The 22,237-nt window shown below is 44.4% G+C and overlaps 1 protein-coding gene across 1 annotated transcript; it reads right to left on the bottom strand.

The window, feature by feature from the left end:
* Positions 1 to 359: 359 nt before the first annotated feature.
* LOC146802303 (keratin, type I cytoskeletal 12-like) lies at positions 360 to 19,579 on the bottom strand. The gene is made up of 8 exons (XM_085621877.1): positions 19,157 to 19,579; positions 17,382 to 17,464; positions 11,075 to 11,231; positions 8,683 to 8,841; positions 8,172 to 8,297; positions 6,719 to 6,936; positions 6,424 to 6,473; positions 360 to 1,055 (listed from the first exon to the last, which is right to left on the bottom strand). The coding sequence occupies exons 1-8, from the start codon at positions 19,499 to 19,501 to the stop codon at positions 952 to 954; spliced, it is 1,242 nt and encodes a 413-aa protein (XP_085478003.1). The 5' UTR covers positions 19,502 to 19,579; the 3' UTR covers positions 360 to 951.
* Positions 19,580 to 22,237: the final 2,658 nt, after the last annotated feature.

Raw genomic sequence — 22,237 nt, 5'->3', positions numbered from 1 at the left:
GGCGGAGCTTTGCTAACTATAACTGGTGATTTTCTGTTGTTCTTTTTAGTTCAAACATCAATGTTGTCACTGACATATTCACCTAACTATAACGTTACTTTAATCTTTGCACCCGCAGCTCAGTTTTATCCATGGTCCTGTATATGCATCCCTAAATATCACTTTAAGAAACGCCACTGTTTAAGAGCACTGCTGTCACATGTCCTCCTTTTCTGAGCATATGTTCTTCAAACGCTTTGTCTACCACTAAATTCAGTACCAATTTTGATTCAGTGCATTCTAACTTCCATACATTTGAGTCATATGATATTTCTCAATAGATAAAAAGCTAAATTGGGGAAATGTCAGAAAATACACCCTTTTATCTTGCATTCAGAAATAGTTTATTGAGTTAAAATGTCACAGAAACAAAGATTAACATTTTGTGGTAAAGAAAGGCAAAGAGGAAGAGATTTAAGGTCAAAGGAAGAGCCTTGATACAGTGAATAGCCACACTTCCCAGCTGGTGCCGCTGCCGAGGTGTCGATTTGTGAGGTCTTCAGAAGTAGATTTACAACCAGTATGGCATTTAAAATGCTCTCAGTTGGCCTAAGTTTTAAAATGCTGTTTACCGATGATTCATTTAGTGTCCAAACAAGAACACTCTTCCTTGGTCAATACCAAGCCACGTGATGGACATCTTGGACGCCCTCTCGTTTTCTTAGGTGTTCGCTCACTCATTATGGGTGTCTTCTGGTTTGCCCGTATGCACGGGGACTGCTGTTGTGGCGCTCAGTGCATTCAATTGTCCAGAAGATTCTGCGGTTATGTTCGAAGAGTTGAAAACCCCCTAGGAGAAGCAGAAGAGCGGCGGTGTAGTATTGTGGAAGGGGTTCCTCCTCCCGGGTTGTGCATCCTGTTGTCAGTTTACCGGTAGATCAGCGGTTCCATAAGCAGAGACCCAGCTTCTGTCTATATTTTCTGTTCACTGTGTTTCTCCTCTTGCGAAACCACTTTGCCATCAATCACTTCCTGGACGATGGTCTTCACAACTCGGCTTCTAACTGGCTCCGGGGCTGAAACAAGAAATGAAGAGGTGAACAATAGAATGCAGGCAGGATATATTGAGAGAACAGATGATGTGTTTAATGACAGAGAAGCTCGTGGACATGTTGGATAAAGTTTGGAATTCTGCGTTCACTTTATGAATCAGGAATTGGATGTTACCCTCTCCAATTAATTAATTATTTTGTTACCTAAATTAAACTCAGGTAGGCAAATAGCTTTCCAAACGGGGCCCATTTTGGAGCATGTATTTTGTGAATAGTTTAACAATGCACATGTACCTCATATAAACATTCTAATGACAGAACTGCAATCTCCTTTTCCCATCTCTGTTCTTTGAACCATTCATTCTAGACACACGCCCCTAACTTGAACATTCACAGATGTCTCCCATGTCAGCACTTTTGGAATAGTGCATGGTTCTTATGTGATCATGTACAAATTGGCGTTTGCTCACGTTTCAGCATTCTAATGTTGTGCTTGTTCACTATTGCTGTTATTATGCGGCTGCATTTCTCTTATTCACGGTGACGTCAGCGCCTCCGGTGAATGGTTCATTGTATGTTTTTAACCCTTGTGTAAACTTGCTAACGTTAGTGCAGTGACCTGAGGTGAACATTCTTCATAGTGTATGTACATGCCTCTCGTGAACATTCAAAGTCGTATACATCTGCCTCGTGTGAACATTGTGACTGCTGCATCTACCTCAAGTGAGCACTAGTGCATGTGCTTCATTGGAATGTTTGCTGTGCTGAGGTGGCACCTCGTCAGATCATTCGAATATTCTAATATTCATTCTAATATTGTCACTAGCCACTCATTTGGACATGCTGATATTAGCGCATGTTCCTCATGCGAATAAGTTTACATTGATGCATGCGCCTCATGAGAATAGACTAGTTAGTGCAAGTGCCTCATGTGAAGAGTTTGCGTGGTGCACGTGCCTCATGAGAATAGACTAGTTAGTGCAAGTGCCTCATGTGAAGAGTCTGCGTGGTCCACGTGCCTCATGAGAATAGACTAGTTAGTGCAAGTGCCTCATGTGAAGAGTCTGCGTGGTGCACGTGCCTCATGAGAATAGACTAGTTAGTGCAAGTGCCTCATGTGAAGAGTCTGCGTGGTGCACGCGCCTCATCAGAATAGACTAGTTAGTGCAAGTGCCTCATGTGAAGAGTCTGTGTGGTGCACGTGCCTCATCAGAATAGACTAGTTAGTGCAAGTGCCTCTGGTGAAGAGTTTGCGTGGTGCACGTGCCTCATGAGAATAGACTAGTTAGTGCAAGTGCCTCATGTGAAGAGTCTGCGTGGTACACGTGCCTCATGAGAATAGACTAGTTAGTGCAAGTGCCTCATGTGAAGAGTCTGCGTGGTGCACGTGCCTCATGAGAATAGACTAGTTAGTGCAAGTGCCTCGTGTGAAGAGTCTGCGTGGTGCACGCGCCTCATCAGAATAGACTAGTTAGTGCAAGTGCCTCATGTGAAGAGTCTGTGTGGTGCACGTGCCTCATCAGAATAGACTAGTTAGTGCAAGTGCCTCATGTGAAGAGTCTGTGTGGTGCATGCGTCTCATGAGAATAGACTAGTTAGTGCAAGTGCCTCATGTGAAGAGTCTGCGTGGTGCATGCGCCTCATGAGAATAGGCTAGTTAGTGCAGGTGCCTCATGTGAAGAGTCTGCATGGTGCATGCGTCTCATGAGAATAGACTAGTTAGTGCAGGTGCCTCATGTGAAGAGTCTGCGTGGTGCACGCGCCTCATCAGAATAGACTAGTTAGTGCAAGTGCCTCATGTGAAGAGTCTGCGTGGTGCATGCGCCTCATCAGAATAGACTAGTTAGTGCAAGTGCCTCATGTGAAGAGTCTGCGTGGTGCACGCGCCTCATCAGAATAGACTAGTTAGTGCAAGTGCCCCATGTGAAGAGTCTGCGTGGTGCACGCGCCTCATCAGAATAGACTAGTTAGTGCAAGTGCCTCATGTGAAAAGTCTGCGTGGTGCATACGCCTCATGAGAATAGACTAGTTAGTGCAAGTGCCTCATGTGAAGAGTCTGTGTGGTGCATGTGCCTCATGAGAATTGACTAGTTAGTGCAGGTGCCTCATGTGAAGAGTCTGCGTGGTGCATGTGTCTCATGAGAATAGACTGGTTAGTGCAAGTGCCTCATGTGAAGAGTCTGTGTGGTGCATGCGCCTCATGAGAATAGACTAGTTAGTGCAAGTGCTTCATGTGAAGAGTCTGCGTGGTGCTTGCGCCTCATGATAATAGACTAGTTAGTGCAAGTGCTTCATGTGAAGAGTCTGCGTGGTGCATGCGCCTTGTGATAATAGACTAGTTAGTGCAAGTGCCTCATGTGAAGAGTCTGCGTGGTGCATGTGTCTCATGAGAATAGACTAGTTAGTGCAAGTGCCTCATGTGAAGAGTCTGCGTGGTGCAAGCGCCTCGTGAGAATAGACTAGTTAGTGCAAGTGCCTCATGTGAAGAGTCTGCGTGGTGCATGTACCTCATGAGAATAGACTAGTTAGTGCAAGTGCCTCATGTGAAGAGTCTGCGTGGTGCATGCGCCTCATGAGAATAGACTAGTTAGTGCAAGTGCCTCATGTGAAGAGTCTGCGTGCTGGACGTGCCTCATGAGTATACACTAGTTAGTACAGGTGCCTCATGTGAAGAGTCTGCGTGGTGCATGCGCCTCATGAGAATAGACTAGTTAGTGCAAGTGCCTCATGTGAAGAGTCTGCATGGTGCATGCGCCTCATGAGAATAGACTAGTTAGTGCAAGTGCCTCATGTGAAGAGTCTGCGTGGTGCACGTGCCTCATGAGAATAGACTAGTTAGTGCAAGTGCCTCATGTAAAGAGTCTGCGTGGTGCATGCGCCTCATGAGAATAGACTAGTTAGTGCAGGTGCCTCATGTGAAGAGTCTGCGTGGTGCATGTGCCTCATGAGAATAGACTAGCTAGTGCAAGTGCCTCATGTGAAGAGTCTGTGTGGTGCATGCGCCTCATGAGAATAGACTAGCTAGTGCAAGTGCCTCATGTGAAGAGTCTGCGTGGTGCTTGCGCCTCATGATAATAGTCTAGTTAGTGCAAGTGCTTCATGTGAAGAGTCTGCGTGGTGCATGCGCCTTGTGATAATAGACTAGTTAGTGCAAGTGCCTCATGTGAAGAGTCTGCGTGGTGCATGTGTCTCATGAGAATAGACTAGTTAGTGCAAGTGCCTCATGTGAAGAGTCTGCGTGGTGCAAGCGCCTCGTTAGAATAGACTAGTTAGTGCAAGTGCCTCATGTGAAGAGTCTGCGTGGTGCATGTGTCTCATGAGAATAGACTAGTTAGTGCAAGTGCCTCATGTGAAGAGTCTGCGTGGTGCATGTGTCTCATGAGAATAGACTAGTTAGTGCAAGTGCCTCATGTGAAGAGTCTGCGTGGTGCATGTGTCTCATGAGAATAGACTAGTTAGTGCAGGTGCCTCATGTGAAGAGTCTGCGTGGTGCATGCGCCTCTTGAGAATAGACTAGTTAGTACAGGTGCCTCATGTGAAGAGTCTACGTGGTGCATGCACCTCATGAGAATAGACTAGTTAGTGCAAGTGCCTGATGTGAAGAGTCTGCGTGGTGCATGCGCCTCATGAGACTAGACTAGCTAGTGCAAGTGCCTCATGTGAAGAGTCTGCGTGGTGCACGTGCCTCATGAGAATAGACTAGTTAGTGCAAGTGCCTCATGTGAAGAGTCTGCGTGGTGCATGCGCCTCATGAGAATAGACTAGTTAGTGCAGGTGCCTCATGTGAAGAGTCTGCGTGGTGCATGCGCCTCATGAGAATAGACTAGCTAGTGCAAGTGCCTCATGTGAAGAGTCTGCGTGGTGCATGTACCTCATGAGAATAGACTAGTTAGTGCATGGTTGCCATGTGACCATTGTCGCTGGTGCATGTGCATCACGTTAAGACTAAGGGCCTGATTTAGATATCGACGGACGGGTTACTCCGTCACAACTTCGAGGTATATCCCGTCCACTGAAATATAAATCCTAATATATCCTATGGGATATTCAGTAGGCGGATATCGGTCACCGCTGTGATGGAGTCCCTCGACCGTCAAGATCTAAATAAGGCCCTAAATTTGGTGTATGTGTCTCATGGAAGTATTCTGATTGGTGACTTATGTTAATGTTCTAGTTGGTGCAAGCACCATGTGGGAATGTTCTACTTATAATGAGAGCCCCTCATCTTAACATGTTAATAATGGTGCAGGAGAACACGTTAACAGTGGTGCAAGTGACTTGTGAGAAGGTTCTCCTGATGGGCCATCCTGACCTCTCTGGCTCTAACATGCCTAGACTTAGATGACCGTCTTTACATAACCCAGTCAACGTAGGAGTCGTAGGTAGCCTAAAGGTCATCTCCACATTCATCCCACAGCGAAGCCACTCAGTGGCATCAGGAGTGAGTGTGTGCTTGAGGGAGGAGGTACCTTGTATATGACAAATGAAGTTGAGATAGCGTGGGGCCCCCACCACATCAGATGTATGGAGTCCAGTGCTCCGGATAACTAGGTGTGCTTCATTCCAAACATTTGGAAGTTGAGACTAATTCAATAATTTATGTCGAAAAAAGCAATTATCATTGCTAAAAGGGTTATTTTTAATCAGGCAGAAATATAATGCAAATCCTGTTTTAAGTGTCACTTATGGTTCATGTAAAAGAAATGTTCATGCTTTAAAGAAGAAATGAACCTGACATATTTATGGGGCATTGAATGGCACATAAAACAAAATCCCAGTGTAATTACAGTCATTGTATTACTTTCATCCTTCTCCATCCTTGGTGTTCACTGTCACATCTCAAGTACAGGTGAAGCACATTTAATCTGATACTTAATATGGAGCACTCACACCCACACACACACCTCGTTAGCGCCATCAGAGGAAAGGAAAGAGAGAACAAGATGGCCGCCACCAATGTTAACTTTAGCTTTTAAAGTTGGAAAAATGTGCCAGAAGTTACACTGGAAAAAATAAAACTAAAAAGATGTTTCTAGTGTTTTGTTTTGTGGGGCATGTCATGCCCTAGAAATGTGATGGGCTTAACTTCACCTTTAAATCCCTCATCGTATTGGACCTGCTGAGCAAAGTCATCTCTGTTCTTAATAATCCACACAGAGAAGTTGAGCAGTGGAGGTTAGAATCTTTCAAAGGCCAGCGCTCCCCTTATCTGGTGGCATGACATGCACTACTGTTACCAACTTGAAACGATATGTCCCATAGGAACCACTTGGTGTCTAGGGTTTATTATACTAGACAGGACTTCAAACAGACACATGGGAGAAGGGCGCAAGAACCCACCACTGTGATTTACGAGCCTTATAACAAAGCTAACAGAAAGAGGGACGCTTACCTCTTGTTGACTGAGAGCCATGACTCTTGGCCTTTTGGTCGACTTTGAAACTGAAAGGAAATGACATGCATATTACATACACATGACTAAGAGTGTCGTTTAATTCTTTTCGCAATGCTTGATGTCTGCTGACAAGATAGGTTTCAAGTGAGGGTTTACCAAAGGGTTACCAATGTTACTTCTTTGGGTAATTGAGGGCTCCTTTCTTCACTGCAGTGGTACCCCAGGTGAAGAACTTTGCTCGGAACCTAAGTATTGCTAAAGTGTAGGTGTTCAGGATTTTCCATTGTCTTACCTGCCCTGACCCTCCAGCAGGCACCGGTAGGTCTCAATCTCCCTCTCCAGCCGGCTCTTGATGTCCAGGAGTTGCTCATACTCTGCCATGTTGTTCTCCATCTCGTCCTTGATTCCTTCAAGTTCCTCCTCTATATGACTGATCTTCTCTTGAAGGTGTGCCAGCTGGGCGCAGTAGGTTCCTTCTGTTTCTGCCAAGTTGGCTTCAAGGGACTTTTTCTGTGTTTAATAAAGACAAGAGGTACACCTGAAACAACGTGATGGAATGTGTTCTAGCTTTCAATGGGCCAAAAGTGATGAAAAATGGCTCTAGCCTACATCCCTTCCCCCAAGTCCAGAATAATATACTGCAGTCAAGTACATTTACGTGTGACACTTTACCAAACCTATCTTTGCATTTTTATCAGAAAATAGGCATTTGCCAACTAAGCACATGCAGGAGTTGTTAGCAGTGTCAGAGCATTCTCTCTCATTCATGCCCAAGAGGGGTCCAGTATGCCTTTAAGGCTGCATGGGGGTATTATTAGAGGGGAGATGCTGGGACGACGCCCACATGCTTCATGCTTTCTTTTCGTTCCCATTGTGACTGCAGCCTTGGAATAGTCTCCATGCTAGTTCATGGTATGTACGCAGTGCACTTACTACTACCACTCCAAGCTACGGATGCAGCTGTGTGTATGTTAAAGCCTCCCCACTGAATGTGCAACCCTTCTCCAGCTCCACTCTCTCTGCCTTAGCAAGGGCCCTCAACACTGTCAACGCCTCCTGCCCACCCAGATGGTATTTGTATTAATCCGTGACATTTCTGAGATTAAGTAAAAATATATGAGTATTGCCCATGCTAGTTTATAGATGAACTTGACTTCCATACACAAGGAATGTGGCAAAGATAACTTCCAAGGAATGCATTAGAAACCAAAGTGCCTCTTGGCGCTGCTAAAGAGAAGACTCAATAGTAAGCGACTATGAGTAACATTCAGATTGAAGGGTCAACACAAACTTCAAAAGTCACATTTATATTCCTTCTTTCTGAGATTACCAACATTAGAATTCAAGCCCATTCAGCTACAGAGACTGACTAATATAAATAAATGCCGCTCTTACAAGTTTCGCGAGTCCATGCCTGACCGGCTGCTCGAGTCCAGATTTAGTCTTTGCATTCCGGGGCTTTAGGTATATTTTATCCCATTGTAAAACCAATACTACGAGTTCTAGAAAACGAAGAAATAAACTGGACTGGGACAGATACCGACGCGTGGACCTAGGAATCTTGGCAGTTATATAAGTGTATTCACACTAAGGAGAGAGACCTATGTGCTATATAAGTGGTGGTTCCAGCATGGTCGTGGGTTCTTCAAGACCTTCCCCAGGGAATGGGGGATCTAACATGCTTGGAAAGATTTCTCACCAGCGAGGTCCATGTAGAAAGAACTGGAGTCATTGAGACAACTTACCATTATGAGAGATGCCTGCAGATCAATTTCCAAGGCTTGCAGGGAGCGCTTCAAGTCATAGATCTCTCTCTTGCTCGTCTGGACCTCCTCAGCCCCAGCAGAGATCTCTTGTTTGAGGGCAGTGCTCTAAGAGACAGCATGGGAATGAGTAAAGTCACATATTTAGACACTACAAAAAGTGATGGACTTCTTGAATTTATCCCAGCCACAGGAAATTACTCGGGCATATTCCATTCCTGTCTTTTTAAATAGTCTATGTCTTTACAGTCAGGAGAAAAATATATGCAAATTGCACATTTAAAACGCACTTCCTCCCAGACTGATCTGTGGGGACTCTGTGTGGGCGATAAGCCATAGTCAGTGACATATTATGTAGGGTCTGGGATGAGACTGACTTCGGAACAGCCTTATGGGTATTTCAGGGGGCAATAGTTTCTTTGAAAATATCTCGGTTTTCCATAGTTCAGTCCTTCTTATCCCACAGCCCACAGGACATTCATTCCTTCCTCACCGCTTCCAGGAACTTTGCTTCGGCATCCCGGCGATTCTTGTCTGCCATCTCCTCGTACTGGCCTCGCATGTCGCCGAGGAGCTTCAGCAGGTTGATGCCTGGCACGGCATTCATCTCTACGCTGAGGTGCCCTTCAGCTCCCAGGAGTCCCTTCATTTCCTGCAGGAAGAGTAGCAGTATGTCATGGGCATTATTAAGGGTTCACCATAGGCAAGAATACAAGGGTGCCTTTTTCTGCTCTTTTTATCGTTGCTTTTGTATAAGTCAGTTCACCAAAATGCCAGAGCAGAGGCAGCAGAAGTGACATCATGCATCATGTGATCCCAGTACCAGCTCAGGTTTCACCAGTAGCCCTGCCTTGGCCCCTCAAGCGCTTCTGATTGGCTTGTGAGGTGGGAGACAAGGATCAATGATTGTACATTACAAGCAGAAGTATGGCTCTTTGAACTATATTTACTGTATTCCTCCCAGTCTCCTGTGATCCCTGACAGTGATGCCAGGAGCAGCGCCAGAGGTACCAAAGGTTATGTTAGTGGTTGCAGCTGCTATTCCTCCTGCCACTACTAATTCACATGCTTGGTTACTTTCACTAAACAAATCATAACCTCGTTGGCTGCTGCGGATCATCACACATCAAACACCACTATCAGCAAAGCCCTGTTGATGGATTTTATAGTTGCATCTACGTCTCCAAATGGGATATCAGTAGATACACTTTTAAATTATAACACTGCTTTTGTTATTTTAAGTGCCACCTTGGGCATTATCCTCAGTGCATATTTTTAGTTCTTTGACAGCAGCAGATGAATTGTTGTGTTTGATTTAATAGACACAATTGCAGGCAGGTTGTAGTCTAGATATGGGAAGTGGTGTTGGTTGGCGAGAAGGTTTTGAGTTGTGCTGGTAAGGAGACCCAGTCTAGTCGCAGGCAGATGGCTCGGGTTAATTGATTGCTGCTGAGATCTGGCATAGCTTGAAAGTCACAGGTTCTAAATCCTTCACAGTCCCAACTCTGTGTTTCACTCTTTTGAAGTTACTCAATTGAGTATCATTAAATTTGGAAATGGTATCTACTAGTAATAGCACCGCCTAGTTTGAAGTGCTTTAAAGACTGGTTATTATTGGAGCGTATATGAATGTGTGGTCTGAGAGAAGGCTACACAGTGTAAGTGAAAAACTGATGCTGTATTAGAAAACAGTATAGTCGTGAATAAAAAGACCTGTCACAGGCCGGGAGGATCTATGGCCTAGTATGAAAAAAATGTGGCTTGGAGGGGTTATGATCTAGCAGGAATGTATATCTATCAAAGAGAGATTTCATCTACCCGTAGGAAATGTGAACAAACGGAATGTAGGAGATGTGGTCTATCATTGGGAGAGGGAGCTGTGGTCTGGAAAACGGAGATATGGTATAGGAAGGAGATCTATCCTAACATGAAGACGATTCACTCAGAGGAGATGTATCCAGACAAAATGAAGCAGATGTGGCTTAGGAGGAAAGGTTTAACAGGAAAATGTGATGTTGTCTAGCAGAAGGAAATATCCTACTAGGAAGGCAATGTGGTCTACCAAGAAGAACACACTGTGGTATCGCAAAAAATGGAAATCTAGACTAGCTAAAATAAAGATTTGTTGTCTTGTGTGAAAGATATATGGTCCAGCAGAAAAAAGGCAATGTGGATGACTCAAAAAATACATGGCAGGGGATGAGCTCAATTATAAGGATATATAACTGACGGAAAGAAGACATCGCCTAAGAAGAAGAATGACATGTGCCCTCGCAAACAGTCGTGGTTCAGTAACCGGGGCTCTGAGGTCAAATGAATGAGTTTCCACTCCATTGCTGAGCACTCCTCTCTCAAGTGCCCAAATCACTCAGTCCTGAGTCCCCATGCTGTTGACACCTGAATCATATATATTAATGTTTTCCAATGTAATGCATTTACACTTCCTTGTTTGTCCATCTGATTCTTTCCCTGGCTTCCAAAAATGATTGGAATATTCAGGTCAATGTTAGTCCACCCTCTAAAGATATCCTCTCTCCACCATCAACTAACCTAACATTAAATACCTGAAACCTGTCTAGGAATGCAACAGGTTAAGAAACAACAGTGCTGTCACAGCTAATTTTCTGGAGAGCACCACAATATATATTCTTCTTAGAGCAAGACTAGGAGAAAAGATGGGATGCTTTCCATTGCTTAGGTGTTTCTAACGTGCAATGCAAACCGTAGATGATAAGCTGCATGTCAGTGCAATGGCCGTAGGTAAATTGTCGGACACAACTCTAAGACAACTTTAATAAATCAGAAAGCGCGTTTCAAAGGCGTGTAACACGTTATAGGATTCCATCTATGTCAATCCCAGCACTTTCATGCCACATTGCTCTTACTTCTTCGTGGTTCTTCTTGAGGGAAGACAGCTCCTCCGTCAGGTTCTCCACCTCTCCCTCAAGGTCACACTTGGCCCTGGTCAACTCATCGAGCACCTTGCGCAACCCGTTGGTGTCTGCCTCCACGCTCTGGCGCAGGGACAGCTCATTCTCATACCTGGAAAAGAAAGTAACTAGAGGTGAATAACAGCCAAGGTAAGCCACATCTGAAACAGCAAGTTCTAACATCTGAGGGTCCAAGCGCGTAAATGAAAGTTTGCAACAGCACATTGCCAGAAGCCCTGTGACACTTCAAAGGTGCAACTAAGTCTGTATGCTTTTATAAAAGATGTACAAGTACAATATTGTGGAAGACATCTATAACAAAGAAATGTCTTCATTGAAGAAATATGTAATTTCTCTTTAAATAGCCTTCAGTTTGTTTTTGACTTTGAATGCAAGATTAGTGTCTTACAAACCTCCCACCACACTAGTCAAATATGACCATTGCCACAGCAAATACAAGAACAAGGTTTAGACGGATCTTATGGTTTTTGCACTTCTGATATTTTCTGTTAGCTAAGAAAAGACCAAATAGGAATGAAACCATTCCCATTGCATTGCTTACAAGCTAGCGCCTGCTGATATCTCCTAGAAGGAGGGAGTTTGTAGTGGGCGCTATGTTGCCTAAATTCCAAATATGCAGGGAAAAGTCTGAGCATTTAGGATTCTTCCGATCGTTATTCTAAAGGGTTAAGGGTCTGAATGCTGTGCTACTCATCTGACAGTAAAAGGGACATCCTTAATGCGAAAGAATCAAGGTAACTGAGTTGTGATATTCTTCTAATCTTAACCACGAGGAAACTCTTTCCCGTTCAGAAGACCTCCCTACAGCAAAGAATTGTGCAGCACAGCATAGCTATTCACGGAAGTCGGTGCCATGCATTCCATCCATACTCTCCACATGAGTATATAATTGTGCAGCACAGCATAGCTAACCACGGCAGTCAGTGCAATGCATTCCATCCACACTCCACATGAGTATATAATTGTGCAGCACAGCATAGCTATCCGGTGAAGTCGGTGCAATGCATTCCATCCACACTCTCCACATGAGTATATAATTGTGCAGCACAGCATAGCTATCCATGGCAGTCGGTGCAATGCATTCCATCCACACTCTCCACATGAGTATATAATTGTGCAGCACAGCATAGCTATCCAGTGAAGCCGGTGCAATGCATTCCATCCACACTCTCCACATGAGTATATAATTGTGCAGCACAGCATAGCTATCCAGTGAAGTCGGTGCAATGCATTCCTTCCACACTATCCACATGAGTATATAATTGTGCAGCACAGCATAGCTATCCACGGCAGTCGGTGCAATGCATTCCATCCACACTCTCCACATGAGTATATAATTGTGCAGCACAGCATAGCTATCCACGGCAGTCGGTGCAATGCATTGCATCCACACTCTCCACATGAGTATATAATTGTGCAGCACAGCATAGCTATCCATGGCAGTCGGTGCAATGCATTCCATCCACACTCTCCACATGAGTATATAATTGTGCAGCACAGCATAGCTATCCAGTGAAGTCGGTGCAATGCATTCCTTCCACACTATCCACATAAGTATATAATTGTGCAGCACAGCATAGCTATCCACGGCAGTCGGTGCAATACATTCCATCCACACTCTCCACATGAGTATATAATTGTGCAGCACAGCATAGCTATCCACGGCAGTCGATGCAATGCATTGCATCCACACTCTCCACATGAGTATATAATTGTGCAGCACAGCATAGCTATCCACGGTAGTCAGTGCAATGCATTCCATCTACACTCTCCACATGAGTATATAATTGTGCAGCACAGCATAGCTAACCACGGCAGTCGGTGCAATGCATTCCATCCACACTCTCCACATGAGTTTTTAATTGGGCAGCACAGCATAGCTAACCACGTACGTCAGTGCAATACATTCCATCCACACTCTCCACATGAGTATATACTTGTGCAGCACAGCATAGCTAACCACGTACGTCAGTGCAATACATTCCATCCACACTCTCCACATGAGTATTTAATTGTGCAGCACAGCATAGCTAACCACGGCAGTCGGTGCAATGCATTTCATCCACACTCTCCACATGAGTATATAATTGTGCAGCACAGCATAGCTAACCACGGCAGTCGGTGCAATGCATTCCATCCACACTCTCCACATGAGTATATAATTGTGCAGCACAGCATAGCTATCCGGTGAAGTCGGTGCAATGCATTCCATCCACACTCTCCACATGAGTATATAATTGTGCAGCACAGCATAGCTAACCACGGCAGTCGGTGCAATGCATTCCATCCACACTCTCCACATGAGTATATAATTGTGCAGCACAGCATAGCTAACCACGGCAGTCGGTGCAATGCATTCCATCCACACTCTCCACATGAGTATATAATTGTGCAGCACAGCATAGCTATCCGGTGAAGTCGGTGCAATGCATTCCATCCACACTCTCCACATGAGTATATAATTGTGCAGCACAGCATAGCTAACCACGGCAGTCGGTGCAATGCATTCCATCCACACTCTCCACATGAGTATGTAATTGTGCAGCACAGCATAGCTATCCGGTGAAGTCGGTGCAATGCATTCCATCCACACTCTCCACATGAGTATATAATTGTGCAGCACAGCATAGCTATCCGGTGAAGTCGGTGCAATGCATTCCATCCACACTCTCCACATGAGTATATAATTGTGCAGCACAGCATAGCTATCCAGTGAAGTCGGTGCAATGCATTCCTTCCACACTATCCACATGAGTATATAATTGTGCAGCACAGCATAGCTATCCACAGCAGTCGGTGCAATGCATTCCATCCACACTCTCCACATGAGTATATAATTGTGCAGCACAGCATAGCTATCCACGGCAGTCGGTGCAATGCATTGCATCCACACTCTCCACATGAGTATATAATTGTGCAGCACAGCATAGCTATCCATGGCAGTCGGTGCAATGCATTCCATCCACACTCTCCACATGAGTATATAATTGTGCAGCACAGCATAGCTATCCAGTGAAGTCGGTGCAATGCATTCCTTCCACACTATCCACATGAGTATATAATTGTGCAGCACAGCATAGCTATCCACGGCAGTCGGTGCAATACATTCCATCCACACTCTCCACATGAGTATATAATTGTGCAGCACAGCATAGCTATCCACGGCAGTCGATGCAATGCATTGCATCCACACTCTCCACATGAGTATATAATTGTGCAGCACAGCATAGCTATCCACGGTAGTCAGTGCAATGCATTCCATCTACACTCTCCACATGAGTATATAATTGTGCAGCACAGCATAGCTAACCACGGCAGTCGGTGCAATGCATTCCATCCACACTCTCCACATGAGTTTTTAATTGGGCAGCACAGCATAGCTAACCACGTACGTCAGTGCAATACATTCCATCCACACTCTCCACATGAGTATATACTTGTGCAGCACAGCATAGCTAACCACGTACGTCAGTGCAATACATTCCATCCACACTCTCCACATGAGTATTTAATTGTGCAGCACAGCATAGCTAACCACGGCAGTCGGTGCAATGCATTTCATCCACACTCTCCACATGAGTATATAATTGTGCAGCACAGCATAGCTAACCACGGCAGTCGGTGCAATGCATTCCATCCACACTCTCCACATGAGTATATAATTGTGCAGCACAGCATAGCTATCCGGTGAAGTCGGTGCAATGCATTCCATCCACACTCTCCACATGAGTATATAATTGTGCAGCACAGCATAGCTAACCACGGCAGTCGGTGCAATGCATTCCATCCACACTCTCCACATGAGTATATAATTGTGCAGCACAGCATAGCTAACCACGGCAGTCGGTGCAATGCATTCCATCCACACTCTCCACATGAGTATATAATTGTGCAGCACAGCATAGCTATCCGGTGAAGTCGGTGCAATGCATTCCATCCACACTCTCCACATGAGTATATAATTGTGCAGCACAGCATAGCTAACCACGGCAGTCGGTGCAATGCATTCCATCCACACTCTCCACATGAGTATGTAATTGTGCAGCACAGCATAGCTATCCGGTGAAGTCGGTGCAATGCATTCCATCCACACTCTCCACATGAGTATATAATTGTGCAGCACAGCATAGCTATCCGGTGAAGTCGGTGCAATGCATTCCATCCACACTCTCCACATGAGTATATAATTGTGCAGCACAGCATAGCTAACCACGGCAGTTGGTGCAATGCATTCCATCCACACTCTCCACATGAGTATATAATTGTGCAGCACAGCATAGCTATCCGGTGAAGTCGGTGCAATGCATTCCATCCACACTCTCCACATGAGTATATAGTTGTGCAGCACAGCATAGCTAACCACGGCAGTCGGTGCAATGCATTCCATCCACACTCTCCACATGAGTATATAATTGTGCAGCACAGCATAGCTATCCAGTGAAGTTGGTGCAATGCATTCCATCCACACTCTCCACATGAGTATATAATTGTGCAGCACAGCATAGCTATCCAGTGAAGCCGGTGCAATGCATTCCAGCCACACTCTCCACATGAGTATAAAATTGTGCAGCACAGCATAGCTATCCACGGAAGTCGGTGCAATGCATTCCATCCACACTCTCCACATGAGTATATAATTGTGCAGCACAGCATAGCTAACCACGGCAGTCGGTGCAATGCATTCCATCCACACTCTCCACATGAGTATATAATTGTGCAGCACAGCATAGCTATCCGGTGAAGTCGGTGCAATGCATTCCATCCACACTCTCCACATGAGTATATAATTGTGCAGCACAGCATAGCTAACCACGGCAGTCGGTGCAATGCATTCCATCCACACTCTCCACATGAGTATATAATTGTGCAGCACAGCATAGCTATCCGGTGAAGTCGGTGCAATGCATTCCATCCACACTCTCCACATGAGTATATAATTGTGCAGCACAGCATAGCTAACCACGGCAGTCGGTGCAATGCATTCCATCCACACTCTCCACATGAGTATATAATTGTGCAGCACAGCATAGCTATCCGGTGAAGTCGGTGCAATGCATTCCATCCACACTCTCCACATGAGTATATAATTGTGCAGCACTGCATAGCTATCCGGTGAAGTCGGTGCAATGCATTCCATCCACACTCTCCACATGAGTATATAATTGTGCAGCACAGCATAGCTATCCACGGCAGTCGGTGCAATGCATTCCATCCACACTCTCCACATGAGTATATAATTGTGCAGCACAGCATAGCTAACCACGGCAGTCGGTGCAATGCATTCCATCCACACTCTCCACATGAGTATATAATTGGGCAGCACAGCATAGCTATCCAGTGTAGTCGGTGCAATGCATTCCATCCACACTATCCACATAGGAGTCATCGGTATATATTTTGAAGTGATCGCAGTTATTGAGAATAATTCAAGCATGTAATCCACCTGTGTGTAGTTTCAGTGAGCGAACCCTAATCTTGTACTTATCTCTTGAAGAAGGATTATTTCACAAGTGGAAAGACAAGAGAATGTAATTTAAAGACAATTCATTTTAAAGAAAATATATAGATTCAAAGTAAACATAATTGCTCTATTTATTGTTTTGAAACGTATTTGAATGGGTATTAGGTGGGGATATAATGAAGAAGGTGGGTGAGGTGGAAAGTAGTCACTAAGATAAGAAGACATGCAGAAATTGAGTGACCTTTGTGAGGCAAAAGGGTGAGGTAAAGAGTGGAAAAAGAGAGGTACATTTGAATGTTTGAGAGTTACCACATGTGAGTCCTGTGATTGGACCTTGTCTGACGAGCCAAATTCTCTGTGACTCACAAGGTCATGGTCAAGGGGCTGGAGGAGATGTCCCCACCCACCCTGATGGAATGTGGTCCATCAGTGAGGGTCTAAATCAGGCCCTAAGATTTCAAGATTTAAGAGGTATTTATGAGAGGGATCAGTGCTTCTTGGATACTTGTTTATCCTTTTATTGACAAGCGGTGGTCCTGGTGTGCCCGGAAATGTTAGAAAGAGTCCATGTGGCAATGGTGATATCCTTATGAAGGGGCGAGCAAGTATTGCAACACCGAATGAAAGTGATCCAGTGATCTAGTCGACTCTAGGCAAGGCTGTGCGGATGAATTGGCGGTGAGGAAAGGAAGGTGAAGACAGTCAAGGGTATTTTAGCATTTGGATGACTCTGTCTCGTTGCTAAGTCATTGCCCCTGATGGGGGAAATGGCAGACTTACTTAAGTTTGAAGTCTTCAGCAGCCAGTCTGGCATTGTCGATTTGCAGGACGATCCTGGCATTATCAGTAGATGCAGCAATGATCTGGAAGACAACAAATGGTCACAGTGGAAGGTCATGGTGCAGCGGGTGGAGCGTCATTTCCAAAAGGGGAAATATTCTGACCTTCAAAAACAAAAGTCAATAATTCTTCTAAAAAGATAATGATTGACATTTACACTTTTGATTGAGCATTTCTGGCGGTTCAGTGAGTATCTGCACAGACATCTGGTGCATGCACATAGTATCCAGTTCCCCCGTTCCCTCTTGTAATTAATATTCCAGGCACCATCTTGCACTATCCATAGAGACACCCTGTGGCTTCATAACTTAGAAAACCATCTTTCAGCTATTGTTGCAGTTTTATATTGCTCGAGGACGCAAGCTCGACCCGAATGTATGCGAGCGCTTTAAATGAGCACCAGTTACATTGCACAAGATCACATGCATCGTTTAGGCTCCGGGAGATGACATGATTGGCCCAGATATCTATCATAGGATGTTGAGCTAATGCTGGGACTCGAACCTGGTTTTCATTTCCAAAGTCGGCCGCTCTGGTCGCAATGCGACATTGTCTCCTCTGATCCCTTTACACAATCAATATCATTGAAATGACCGTATTTAAGAAAACTAAGGGGCATATCAACAAGGGCTTTATCTCTGCTTTTTTGGCTTTAAAAGACAAAAAAGCAGAGATATAACTAGCACCCTATCAACAACAGGGTGCTAACATGCAAATTTGCATGTTAGCACCCTTTTACTCTACGCTTCCCCTTGAATCTCTAATGAGATGCAAAGGGGGCGTTCCAGAGTAAAATAATAGGAGAAATGTCGATAAGCGACATTTCTCCTATTATTTAGAATATCGCTAACCCTGTTAGAGACAAAAAAAGCAGCGCTAACCTAGGTTAACGCTGCTTTTTTACGTCTGGTATTTTTCTGACTAAGCCATGATATCCTATGTAAGGTGCATATCATGGCTAAGTTTGTCTGTCCCTATCAACAAGCTAACGTGAGATTATCGCTGGGTTTCCAGCGATAATCTCACGTTAGCCACTTAGCATGAGGATTTTTATCGCTATTGAGATAAGCGTTGCTAATAGCACGCTATCTCAGCGATAAAAATCAACACTATCCGGCGATAATTATCCTAGCGCTAAGTGCGCTTAGCGATAATTATCGCCGGTTGTTGTTGATATGCCCCTAAAATTCCAATTTCAAGTGTGCATTAAATCAACATGTGCTAAAATAAAGCCTCAGACAGCATGGAGACACGTGGTACCCACAAAACATAGCTGAACGGCCTAATCGATGACCTAACAGCCACCTCGAGAACGGATTTGCCTGTAATTTATCTCTGATGATCACGAAAGGAACTACAGATATTTACAGCAGGGAAGCAGTCTTTCAGACAGCATGGGAACTTTTAATAATCCGGTGTTTACTAGAGATTGGTCACAGTTTCATTCAAGGACGTTGTGGGTTCATAAATAGGGCGTGTTGGCAAGTAACTGCAGTGATGAAATACGGACAAAGAGCGCCCTTCTTTACACATCAAGAGAAGAAAGTGTTCTGTACTCTGTGTAAACCCTACCCGAAACTATGAGACAAACCCTCCGCTCCATACACTTAGAAAGTAACAGTCGATTTCTGCATTACACACACCAGCACTAGTAAGGAATGACGTAATCATGTACATCATGAGGCCAAGTTTATAATGATTTATAATTTTCCTACCTTTTTTTCCAGCTCTGCGATTATGGCATAATATTTGCTGTAGTCGCGAGCGACTGGCGCGGGGTGCTTTGCATACCAGTCCTTGATTTTGTTCTCAAGCTCCAGGTTGGCACATTCCAGTTGTTTGACTTTCTCCAGATAGCTAGCAAGACGGTCATTGAGGTTTTGCATGGTCTGCTTCTCCCCAGCAGAAAGGAGGCCCTCGTTGCTGGGTTGGCTCCCAATCACTTCATTCTTAAAGACCCCTTGAAACCCTCCAAAACTGCCTTGGAAGCCTCCAAAGCTGGCTCCACCACCAGCTGTTGAAGCCCGGCTGGAACCAGCACTATGATGGAGGTAAGACATGATGCTCCAGAAGGACTGCTTACCCTGTAGAGAGGCACTGAGGAGGAGAGTGGAGGGTGGAGGGGGCTGGTGCCATGGCTGTATGTTTGAGCCTTTATACAAACCCTAGTGGGTGTTTCATTTCTAAGAGTAAACTGCTAAATATGCGGTTTTGTTTGAAGGTCAGACTCTCCCTCTAATTAATATAGGTGTGATTAATTAATATTCAGGCCTTGTTCGGCATATCCAGTTCTCATCAAATTATGAATCAAGATAAAGCGGGCGGGGAATGCTAAGCATTTACTTTAATTGTTTTATTTCTGTGATCTTATTTCATTAAAGCACTGCCCTCTCTTCTTATTGATTCATTTGCATGCAAGGAGCATTAATAGACCGTTTACTGCAACCACTTTGAAGTGCACGCGGTGCGACACATTCATTGGAAAAGATGAACACACAGAGGATACGCCTGGAACATGTGTCCTACACTGAGGTATCCCGAGGGACCGAAGGATTCTTGCAGTTTGGAAGCAATGGCAGATGACAATATAGTGCTTTAAAGTAACTGAAAGCACGATTGTGACACTTTTAAGAGCAATTTATACATAAATCGAAGAATTTAGAATTAGTGTGTACCACTCTTTTCCCTTTAAGACCCTGCTAACAAAGGCCTCTCCAAAAATCACAGATAATAAAGGGGGCGCAGTTTTATCTGAAGGTCTTGAGATGTCTAGTGCTCAGAAGCCAAGCCAAGTTGCTGACCTTGAAGTCAGGTGATTTTTCACACAAGTCATAGGGTGAGCACACAGGATGCCTGAGTTTCGGGAAATCACTTTATTTCGATGCCTTTCCAGTTGTATAAAAATAGTCACGTAAAAATAAAATGACTGCCCCAATTACATGTTAACCACATCATATAGGTCCATTTTCCAAATGGTTTTGGATGGAAACAGGATTTTCGGCCGAATCGTTTGTATACAGGATGTTGTAATACCACACACCATAATAACTCACGTGGTATTCCTGCAGTTGATCCTGGGGACAATTCTATCCGGTCAAACTTAAATATTCCTCAACTCTGGAATATCATGTGGAAATCGGCGAAGTAACATCGATTTCTGAATTCAATTACCCATTTCATATGGGACCTTTTGTAGATCATGTGTGGCCCTAGTATAATGCTGCATTCAAGAATTACTCATATCTGTTCTATGAGTATTACTGGGTACATTACCAAATAATGCAGTTGTGTTGATCAGGGCCATTCTAGTTTCCTGCTATCTGGTCTCAAACAGACTCCACTTACAGATAAGAGGATTCTGTGCCTCAAATGTCAGATGTCACTGTGAGAATATGATTTCCTTTTGAAAGAGCTCTGCTACTCTTTGAAGCTAGGTCTAGTTTGACTGGAACACACACTAAGGAAAGGAGCAAATACATATGTAGGAAAGTAGGATCTGCTTCTTATGGTTACCCCTACTTTTTTCTTCATGTGACACTGTTTCTGACTATCAATAAACATAATGATCCACCCACAAATATATGTGTATGCCAGAATCTTCCAGAAAAAGGTATAAGTCCCCACAGTGGTGGAGAATACACACTAGTTGTTAAAATACCCCTCACACACCAAAAGGGCCCTTGGTGTCATGCTTCATCATAGGGGTCTTCCCGCCCCTCGACGGGACGGGGCGTGCTACGACCTACGTATGCGTGGGAGCACTGTTGTTATGAAACAACTATGTGTTATGTAGGGGTGTGAGAGGAAGGGTCTGGAGTGAATGGAAAAGGTGGGATAAAAAATTCCTGGCTCGTTGGTCTAAAAAACTTTAATATACCTTTGAGCTGGTATTTGTAAAAAGTGGGGGGGAGGAGGTGTATATGCCTCAATGACCTGTGCCACCTATGTCTGCCGACATGTTTCGAAGCTTCCCAGGCTTCTTCTTCAGGACCTTAAGGATCCCTCCCTATACTCACAGTGGCGTGTGATAACGTGAAAAACTAGTTATAAGCAAAAGAAAATGTGTGTGACAGGAAAAATGCCTTCCTGAAAATATATGGTGCCTCAATAGGTCTTTATGGCCAATATACCTGCAAAAAAACACAAAAGGGGAGATAAAAACATGTATTCGTTGCTAGATGTTCAATCCATCGTGAGCATTCAGTGACCTGCAAAGAAGTGAGATAATAATCTTCTTTTATCATTAATTAGATATTGTAACGTGTCTTAGCGTGACGTAAGACAAGTGAAAAGACAATGACATTAAACAAAACACACATAAAACATAAAGCACACACTCTATGCAAATGAGACACCAATCCCTAGGTCCATACTATCCAAAGTCTATATTGTGGCCATTTTTTTGTGATAGGAAATCAAAGGTAAACATACTTGAACTTCGCAAAATAAAATGCGTCATGAGCCTGTTGAACGGGTGGTTGGAGTACCTGATAGCCTATCTAGAAAAAGGAAAAAACAAGTATTTCCAGCCGTGGTTGGTCAAAAAATTCACGAAGTCCGCCTGTTTGAAAAGAGAGCATTCCCTATCGGCTATGCCGTACTTACGTCTCCCGGGTACACTGCCCTGCTGAATACAACCTCCCCGATCGGCTCCGTTGGTTTAACTGAGTTGGGTGTGAGGTACGGTTTAAATACTGGATTCAATTGGAGCTTCCGTTTTCAATGGTGGTGGCGCGAAGGCTGAGTGGATGCACCTGTGTGTGGCGTTAGCCGAAGTCCCTGCTAGCTCTGCCGTT

The sequence above is a fragment of the Triturus cristatus genome, chromosome 8 (assembly GCF_964204655.1).
Source record: "Triturus cristatus chromosome 8, aTriCri1.1, whole genome shotgun sequence".
NCBI classification, from domain to species: domain Eukaryota; kingdom Metazoa; phylum Chordata; class Amphibia; order Caudata; family Salamandridae; genus Triturus; species Triturus cristatus.
Note: the sequence above shows the minus strand (reverse complement) of the source record. Positions and strands in the feature narration are given on the sequence as shown.

Bases quoted from the DNA above. Each gene is read 5' to 3' on its own strand.
- LOC146802303 (XM_085621877.1), bottom strand. From the start codon at position 19,501: ATGTCTTACCTCCATCATAGTGCTGGTTCCAGCCGGGCTTCAACAGCT. The intron at 17,465-19,156 runs GTAGGAAAATTA...GTTGTCTTCCAG, and splicing joins TCGCAGAGCTGGAAAAAAAG to ATCATTGCTGCATCTACTGA. The intron at 6,474-6,718 runs GTAAGACAATGG...ATTTCCTTTCAG, and splicing joins CTGCTGGAGGGTCAGGGCAG to TTTCAAAGTCGACCAAAAGG.